The sequence below is a fragment of the Octopus bimaculoides genome, chromosome 6 (assembly GCF_001194135.2).
Source record: "Octopus bimaculoides isolate UCB-OBI-ISO-001 chromosome 6, ASM119413v2, whole genome shotgun sequence".
Lineage (NCBI taxonomy): Eukaryota > Metazoa > Mollusca > Cephalopoda > Octopoda > Octopodidae > Octopus > Octopus bimaculoides.
Window position 1 is genome coordinate 116,654,251 of NC_068986.1, and position 10,100 is coordinate 116,664,350.

The 10,100-nt window shown below is 38.0% G+C and overlaps 1 protein-coding gene across 1 annotated transcript in view; it reads right to left on the reverse strand.

The window, feature by feature from the left end:
* Positions 1-10,100, reverse strand: part of LOC106872213 (neutral alpha-glucosidase AB) — a 60,777-nt gene that overhangs the window by 30,284 nt on the left and 20,393 nt on the right. Inside the window, exon 4 of the mRNA XM_014919122.2 lies at positions 4,154-4,321. Within this exon, the coding sequence (XP_014774608.1) occupies positions 4,154-4,321 (168 nt within the window). The remainder of the gene's footprint in view (positions 1-4,153; positions 4,322-10,100) is intronic.

Sequence of the window (10,100 nt, forward strand, 5' to 3'; positions counted from 1 at the left end):
GAGAGAGAGTGAGAGAGAGAGAGTGAGAGAGAGAGAGTGAGAGAGAGAGAGTGAGAGAGAGAGAGAGAAATGAAAAAAAAAGGGGGGCAGTGAACTGGCATCATTAGTTTACAGCAGTGAAATAGCATTCAGCATCATCTTCGTTTAATGTCTGCTTTCCATGCTGGTTTGGGTTGGACGGTTTGACTGAGGACTGGCAAACCAGGGCTGCACCAGGCTCCAGTCCGATCTGGCAAGGTTTCTACAGCTGGATGCCCTTCCTAACACCAACCACTCCGAGAGTGTAGTGGGTGCTTTTTACATACCACTGGCATTGTAACTTAACTCAAGCATTTATAACAATTTTTGCTTTCTGTTAAACATTTTCTTCAATATGGTGTTCAAGCAAACGAAATTCAGCAAATCTGAGAGAGTGAGAAAAGTGAAAGCACAGAGAGAAATTTACCTCTGTCTTTATCACTTGCTGTGTGACCATATTACTGATTACACTACAGGGAAGCTGACATCATCAAATTAGATACTATAATTTGCTTCTGCTTGTTACCATATTCCTGTAGAAATACAGTGCCTTTGTTTCAACTTCAAAACTTATAAAGAGTTTAGCAAAATAACTCATTATGGAATATAAATCAACATGAAATTTTTTGATGGAATCTTTCAAATTGAATTTCTAAAGCAAGAAGTTTGAAAGATTCCAACTAAAAGCAGTGTCAGGCAGGATGGTACCAAGAGGGTTAACATTACTTATTTATCTCCACAGTACTGGCATGATAAGCTATTCAACTAACATGCAGCATAGTGAAGTGTCCTGCTTCGGTTTGATATCTGTGACAAGAAAATAAACCCCACCAGAATTCAAATTATGAATAATTCATAGGACACATTATGTCAGATTCTTGGTAAAATAGACCAGCCTACAAGTGCTAAGTCATTGATAAACTATCTCGAGTTAAAAAATAATATAGTTTAAAAAATAGCAGAAACAAATTACAGGATGTGCTTTGAAGAGACAGAACGATAGGCATACTACAATGAAATTAGTAACACTGTTGTATAAGCAGGTGATAGACAAGGGTTTAGGCCTCATCAGTGAACTTGTTACACAATAAAAAACATTAATTTGAGACAAAGATCAAAAGGTTTATTGGATTGGTTAAGAAAATTTATCTAGTCCATATAATATGTAAGTGCACTGATTTAAGTGGAGGCGCAATGACCCAGTGGTTAGGATAGCGGACTCACAGTCATAGGATCATGGTTTCAATTCCCAGACCAGGTGTTGTGTGTGTTTGAGTGAAAACAAAGCTCCATGAAGCTCCAGCAGGGAGTGGTGGCGAACCCTGCTGTACTCTTTCACCACAACTTTCTCACCCTCTTTCTTCCTGTTTCTGTTGTACCAGTAATTCAAAGGGTCAGCCTTGTCACACTCTCAGTCATGCTGAATCTCCCCAAGAACTACGCTAAGGGTACACGAGTCTGTGGAGTGCTCAGCCACTTGCACGTTAATTTCACGAGCAGACTGTTCCGTTGATTGGGTCAACTGGAACCCTCGTTGTCGTAACCGACAGAGTGCCGTAGTAGCATCAACTTAATATAGGATCATAGAATATGGTTGATTAAAATAGTTGCACAAATGATAGCGGGAAGCTATGTGAAAGAGAGAAAGAGAGAAGGTCAAAAACACAAAATACTTGAATATTTAACAACAAATTGTCTGTGAACACTCATGAAGTGGGTCGAAATTTGCTGGTCATCAAGTCTCGTTTCATCAATATGAACCATTATATTAGAGATTTGTTTGACCGCTCTTTACATACCCCTATCAAAACCTCAGGTTTGCTTTCTTCTCACTAGAAAGCAACACTTATTAGATAAATAAACAAGAGCCATGACCACCCTATGAATTTGATTTCGGTGGCACATAAAAAGCACCCACAACACTCACGGAGTGGTTGGCATTAGGAAGGGCATCCAGCTGTAGAAACTTTGCCAGATCAGATTGGAGCCTGGTGCAGCCTCCTGGCTTCCCAGACCCCAGTCAAACCGTCCAACTCACACCAGCATGGAAAGCGGACGTTAAATGATGATGATGATGATTATTGGAAAGGGGGGGGGGGACAATGACAACAAATATTAAGACTAACACTGGTTCAGGGAGTTAATAGTCACTCAAGCTGTTGCTAATGAATGCCCTTCTCTCTCAATGATATTCACTAGACTGGAGTCTGGTGCAGCCTTCCAGAATGCCAGCCTGGTCAAACCGTCCAACCCATGCCAGTATGGACAATGGACATTAAATGATGATGATGATGAACTAATAACACTGACCTTACAGCACCTTGTATGGGATTGAGGTTCATGACAAAACTTCAGTGGATATGAACACAAGATTTCAGAAGATCATACATCATTATCATCTCAATTATATATTTCAACAAGATATATTCACTCATAATTAAAGTAATGCCTACAAAGATCCATGTGACTGTTAGATAAGTGATACTTTTCCAGATCAAAACAGAAAGCCAATTAGCATACACATGCACATGCCACTAATAGAACGTACTTCTCCCAGTATAAAAAGGAGATCCAAATAAATAGAACCAATAGGAAAAGTGACAACCATCCGAGATGGTCAGCAGTTTGCATCATATTATGCTGGAACAAACCAAAACTGTTGATGAGCATAGTACTACATGTGGGTGGAATGGTCCACCACAGTAAACAGAAGTTGTGCAATAATGTAAACTGCATTTCATCAACCCAGCAGTCCCGAGTTCAAACCTTCATGTAAGCTTGAGCTATGATAGAAATACTAACACTGCTAAATATAGAAGTAAACTAAAAGGATGAGGATTGCATCAGACAAGGAGGGCAAGTTATGGTAGCAATCACGTGTCAGTCACTCAAACTTTGATCCAAATGAGAACCAAGTTATAAATCACTTCCAGTTTCTAATTAGTTTCAATCAACTTTTAATTATTTCTACCTGATACTAACAACCAATATCACTCACCTGGCTTTCTGAGCTACTCTACTGAGTTTTAAATTCTAAGCTGTTAAAGTCCAACTTAACATGAAGTTAACTCAACAAATTTAAAGAAGTTAACACATTTAAACTGACCAACTAAAGCAGCCAATCAAGACAGTGCTAACGAAGCAGCCTCTTCGTAATTAGTTGACCCGATAGAAGAAATTTTAAAAAAGGAACCGACACATTAGACAATGTAATCAGAGATTCTGCCTGAAAAACTAGTCTGGGTGATCATAGCTGGTTTGGGGTGAAACCACAGGTAACACTAGTTCACTCTAGTTTCCTTAATCTTACCTTTAATAGTAGGGAAATAAACCTTTGACTGAGGACTGGCGAGCCAGAAGGCTGCACCATGCTCCAATCTGATCTGGCAAAGTTTCTACAGCTGGATGCCCTTCCTAATGCCAACCACTCCGAGAGTGTAGTGGGTGCTTTTACATGCCACCGGCACGAGGGCCAGTCAGGTGGCTCTGGCAATGACCACGATCAAAAGATGCTTTTTACGTGCTACCTGCACGGGAGCCAGTCCAGTGGCAATGGCAATGACCAGGCTCGAATGGTGTTTTTCACGTGCCACTGTCACATGCGATGGTAAGTCAACACTGGCAACGATTATGCTTGAATGGTGCCTTTTATGTGCCACCAGCACGGGAGTCAATCCGCAGCCCTGGCAACGATCATGCTCCGATGTGCTTTTAACATTCCACTGGCACGAGTGCCAATCGGGCAGTACTGTCATCGGCTGACTTTTAGGAGGAAAGCAAGGGGTTAAGAGCACCAAGTATAAATGTTAGGACTAAGCATCAAGAAAATTACAGGATAGAGTCAGAGTAGTTTTTAAACACACTTGCATAAACTGTTTTATTTTCTTACAAGTACAATATTAGACGTCAACAAGTGTTGGTACATCTATAACCTAGTCACAAACTATTCCACCAGCTTTGCAGTGATAGTAGAATATAATAAGCATTAAAAAGTAAAGTGAGTATGAAAACATGTGCATATTGTAATCAACAATCATAACTTGTGATGCAAAACGCCATCTCAGATTAGCTAAAAAAAAAAAAAAATTCAAAAAAATTCTTGGAAAACAAAAATTAAATAAGCTTATTTACTCACTGTTTTTGTCGTAAATGTTCAAACTTAAATAAACCTTGGCTGTTAATGCTTAAAACAGGATGGTCATTTGTGAGAAAGTCAATCCGGAATGGTTCGGCTGTGATGACTACATGATTTGTTTCAAACGATAGAATTAAACTATTTTTGTCTTTAGATACTAATTTCAGGCTGAAATAAACAAAAGATAAAGATTAATTACAAAAAAAAAAAAAAAAAAAAAATGCTGAGCACACACGATTCAACATTTTCCCTATACAGCATAATATACCATCACTTGCAAAAGTTAACCGAATGTTGAATTATAAAATGCAAGGTCTCTTAAAGAGAGTATCTTATTTACTGTTCCAGTCACTGGATTGTGGCCATACTGGGGCACTGTTTTTCTACAGTATAGTAGAGAATAACATGGGTGGTGTTGACTTTGTTGTGAAATGCAGCTCGTCAGCAAACTGAGCTTCTCCAAGTCTCATAACCTTAAACCTATTCTTATCATTTGACCCATGCTAGCATGAAAGCCCAATATTAAACGATGATGATGATGATGTAACTCACTATCAATGCATTTGTCTCATCCATGGTAGATTCAGACAAGTCAGAGCTGCTGCAATGCATTCCTATAGTTGAAGGACTTATCCAGAGTTTGAGCACAAAATGAACAGGGAAAATATTTGATGTGAATATAGTCAGTTTAAAGGGTTATGCATTTCAGAAACTATATAACCAGAAGTAAGACAACACATACAGGCTAAAATGTGTAGGTAACCAAATCTTAAGTTCTCGGATGGCACCAACTGGTCAGAACCACCAACAAGCCATCATCAAGATCTGCATCAAGTCAGAAAGATGCCGACAAGTTCAAAATAGCTCCAGAAAAAACTTATAAAGTTGAAGGCCACTATCAGTAAATGATCTCTTGGTGTTATCTGAGAAGAACATTTGTAACTTGGTTATAAGATGCTCGACAGCCAGTTAACAATACAATGATCCTGGGGCCTATAATCAAACAGCACAAGGATTCAGCTGACATATTGTGAAGAAATATTGTTTCCACAAAGATTACTGAGGTTAACCAAGGTACACCTTACAGAACTGCACAACATCCCATAGAACTGGAAGCAAGACATTTGGCCATGTAGGACAGATCCATGCAAATTTCTGCCAGATAGCCATGGTGGATTTAAACAGGGGAATCAGAATTAACATGATAGGAATAACTTCTAGAATGGCCTTGGAAAATATCTACAGTCAGACATTCTCAAGGGAATTGTCCTCACTTCTCAATACAGTCAGAAACTCATGGAATGGAAGATACTCTTTTGTAAAAGAATAAAACCTTTGAAAATTATCAAGCATCTTCTACGATGCTAGTTGAGAATCATAGGATAGTTAAATGGAAGAGCAACAAACCACCACCACCAACAAGCATGAGTGTTCTGCTGGTTTGCTTGCCAATTTTGATGATAGGCATTTAGCACGAGCTTGCTAAATTGTGAGGATGAAGGTCTGGTAACAATAAAAAGTTTTTCCCCAAAAAAATTACAGATCCAAAATCAAGATATGTCTTCTATTATGCAGTATCTAGGAAACCACAAAATATTCAAGTTTTATGAACATATTTATGACAACTTCTTGGGTAAACATTCACTCAAGATGTTGCCAATGAGTGTCTTTCTCACTCTTTCTTCTTTAAAGGCAGTGATCCAGCATGGCCTTAACTAAAATAAGCACACATTTACTCCACCCTCTCATGCATAAAAAAATAAATAATGTAAAATAAATCTAATTCAGCCAAAAATATGTTAAGGAGAGATAAACCACTGGAAACAGATTATTCTTTTCCTAGGTTTCAGTCATTGGATTGTGGTCAAGCTGGAGCACCACCCTCTAGGGTTTAGTGGATTCCATCAACCCTTAGTACTTATATTATCAACGAACATGTATTCTTGTAATTGTGGTAAGATGAAAGACAATATGGTTTTGGATGTAAAAGGGACTTAACCTAATACCACTAAGTATTTTGTCTGACGCTCAACTGATTCTCTACATCCATCAGCCATAATAAAAAAAAGTTAATTCAAATGTGGAGTTTATTAAGAAGCTGAAGGGAAGCTATAGACAAAGAAAGGGCCAAGATATTCATTAGAGAGGAAACAATAACGAGTCAGAAATCTAAGAACGGAATGGCAGGAAGAGAGAAAAGTTGATGTTAAATGTAAACTCTTGTTAATGAAGACTACATGCTATGTTGAAAATTAGGAAGATAATTAGGATTCAAAATGAAATCTATAGCAACAAGCCAACAATGAAGCTTGTTTATGGTGACTTGATTTGTTGCAATCAGCAGTCAAATCTCCAATGTACCACACCTTACTATGTTAAGATGAATGCATTGTACAATATTAATCTTGATATAAAATAATGGGATGGTCACAGCTGGAAAGACTGATTTGTCTGCAAGATGTTGACTTAAACAAACATCAAATAAATCTATAAATTATCTATATTTGTATAATCACAATTTTCTCATATGTTTTAAGAGGTGCAGGAGATTAAAGAATGTTTGGTAAAATTTAGTGTGAAATAAAATTAAAAAAGTAAAAAGATGGACACAAATTTTTCTAGATCAAATGAAAAAATCATACATGGAAACTAATTTTAAAATCCTTCTATCTTAGGAAATTGGAAGCCCACAGTGGTACCGATAAAACACTTCTAAAAAAACAGAAAATATCCTCAACATCTTTCAGCCACACTAATGAGTAAGGTTCTTCAAAAACACAAGGTCATAAATTTTTCACTGAAATTCTATTTAAATGAAGTCTAAAAATAATTGTTGATATTTAGACACAACCTACTTCAAAAGTATTTCACTATGAAAGTAAATATCAACAACAGGAATGCAATAAACATTTTCATAAACATGTTTAATGCAACCACATATCAACAATGTGATTCTTAATTCTTCAAACCACTAAAAATACTATGTTCATCAACCTATCAGTTTGTCATCCTTGACTATACCAGAGTGTTTTAACCTTTTGTTACCATATTTCTGTTGAAATATGCTATCCTTGTTTCAATTAATTTTAGAAGTAGTGAAGAATTTAGTAAAATAACTGTCATTAAATTGGTGTTTGGAAAAGAAATTAACACAAAATGTTTTGATGGAAATTAACTTTCCATCAAAACTAAAACAGTTTCATAGATGCAGGGACGGTCTCAGGTGGATTAATACCAAAAGGGTTAAATTCCCCATTTATCTTAATCTCGCCAATTGGCCCATGAGGAGTGCCTTTAACAGAGTCTACCCTGTGGTAAAGATTCACATTTTCCAGTTTGAGGACAACCTTCATCGAAGACTTCCTACCACCATAACCAATTAGTTACTATTTTTTCCTCAACCACCATTAATCTATGAAGCACTGCAAAAGGCTTTCGGAGCAGTTTCTTCTTCTCTATGATATAAATTCTTGAAATTAAAACCTCTTCACTCTCCTTCTACTCATTTAAGTAGATCATTTGTAAACATAACATGTTTATGTCTTGGGTTTAGAGCCTCATTAACAGTAGACGCCATCTGACAGAAAATACAGACTCTTGAAAGCTAAGAGGAATTTTTCTGCAGTTTGTATAAGGCTTGTAACACAAGCTAATTTGCAGGAGCTGTATAGAATAGAGTTGATTCTGATCTGTTAGTGGCTTGGAGTTAAATTGTCTAAATCATTCTTGGTTTTTAAGATGGTATGGTGTGATCTGAGGGAAAAATTTCTAGCAAATTGAGCGACCATGTAGTGAGATGGTAGATGGTGTTAAAATTTACATCAACCTGAACTATAATGAGCTCAACTTTGAGGATGGTCACCAGAAAGACGACGACAAAGGTTTATAATATCACAAAGTAGAAGAGATAATTCTACTAGATGGATAAAATGATAGTGTACTGTCAGTAACTTTTGAAAGTAAATTAATATCCCATCATCATTTAACATGTTTTCTATGCTGGTAAGGCCAGGAGCTGTATCAGGTTCTGTTGTCTGCTTTGGTATGGTTTCTACAGTTGGATGCCTTTCCTAATGCCAACCACTTTGTTGGTGCTATGTAAAAAGTGCACTTGGTACTCTCAGCAGAGTCACCAAGTACCTTGCAAGACAAATCTCTCAACTGGGAGATCAGGGAGTAGTTTTAGGGGATGTGGCTTTGAGAGATTTAAGGTACAAGGGGGTATAGATATAGGTGTCTTGCTGTTGAGTAGAAACATGAATACCCCAGTTGGAAAACAAAGGAGAGGAAGAGTGAGATAAAGAGAGTGATAGAGGAAGTGATGATGGCAGAGATGTGTCAAGGCATGCCCTTAGGGGACACTGGGGGTGGTGAGAATAGGTGAAGTGATATGGAGGCTTGGGCAAGTGGACAGGATGAGGTGACTGTAGAGAAGTATAGGAGTGACTTGAGGTCAGGGTTTGCAGTAGATTTGTGAGGGCATTGAGGGTGGAAGCAGGTAGGTGAGGAGTTGATGGTGGAGGGCAGAGGAGGGACAGAAAGGAGGTGATTGGAGACAGTAGGTAGGGGGGAAAGGTAACTGGGGCGGGAGTAAAGGTAACTGATAAAGCCAGGAGTGTAGTATGGGTCTCTTCCGCCCTCAGGTGATAGCGGAAGTGATGGGTGTTCGGGGATGATGTGGATGGGAGGAGGTGGTGGACGGGGCAGAACCCTTCATGGACATGCATTACAATGGTTTCAGGATATCAATTCTGTGGTGGTGGGCAGGTCACCAGATATCTTGGTCTTTTGTCACCTTCTTCATGAGACTCAGCATTTTGAGATTAGTCTTTATTGGTCCCATGTACTTTAACACTTTTGTTACCATATTTCTGTTGAGATGCTGTGTGTTTCTTTCAATTAATTTTAAATACAACAAAGAATTTAGTAAAATAATTTAGTTATCACTAAGCTAGTGTTAGGAACATAAATTGTGACTAAGGTTTGGTGGAAGAATTTAATTCAAAACTTATGGAAACAAGACATTTATACTAGAGAGCCAGAGGCAGTTTCAGCCCGGTTAATATCGAAAGGGTTAAGCAATCAGCACTTCTTTATGCAATTTTCCTCATTCACAAGCATCACATGACCAAACCAGTGCAGTCTTCTCTTGCACACTGCATCTAATTCCTCTTATGCCCAATGCTTCTCTCAATACACTAGCGCACTGTTGCATATGTACACTGACATTGGACATCCAATGGAGAATAACAGGTTCATTTCTTTCTAGTCTTCACATGTCCACTGCATTCAAGGCCCACATCTCGCTGCCATGTAGCATTGGTAGTCATACACATCCATCATAGAATCTTCCTTTCACTTGGGGAAAGAGACTTTTGGCAGCCAGAAGAGGTAAAAGCTCTCTGAACTTTCTCTATCGTATTATTCTGGTTAGGGAAATTTTTAAAAATGACATTAAACAATACTAACAATTTAAGGTTGTACATGGATTCACAATCCATGCCCTGATACTTGAAGTCAATCTAAGGATTCTGTTTCAGTTCTATAATTGGTTGCTGCAGGACTTTTTATTTTATTCAGAAAATGGAATTATTTCCTTTCAAATATAACCAGGAGCAGGTGTGGCAAGGAGTTTACTTCCCAACTACATGGATTTGGGTTCAGTCCCACTGCGTGGCACGTAAGGCAAGTGTCTACTATAGCCTCTGTCTGTCATACATACACACATCTATGTTTGTGTCTCCCACCACTGCTTGACAACCAGTGTTGGTTTGTTTATGTCCCCATAACTTAGCAGTTTGGCAAGAGGAACCAATAGAATAAGTACCTGGCTTAAAGAAAAAAAAAGAACCAGGGTAAAGTCATTCGATTAAAAATTCAAGGTATGCCCCAGCATGGCCATAGTCTAATGACTGAAACAGGTATAAAAAAAAAAAAAAAAAAAAAA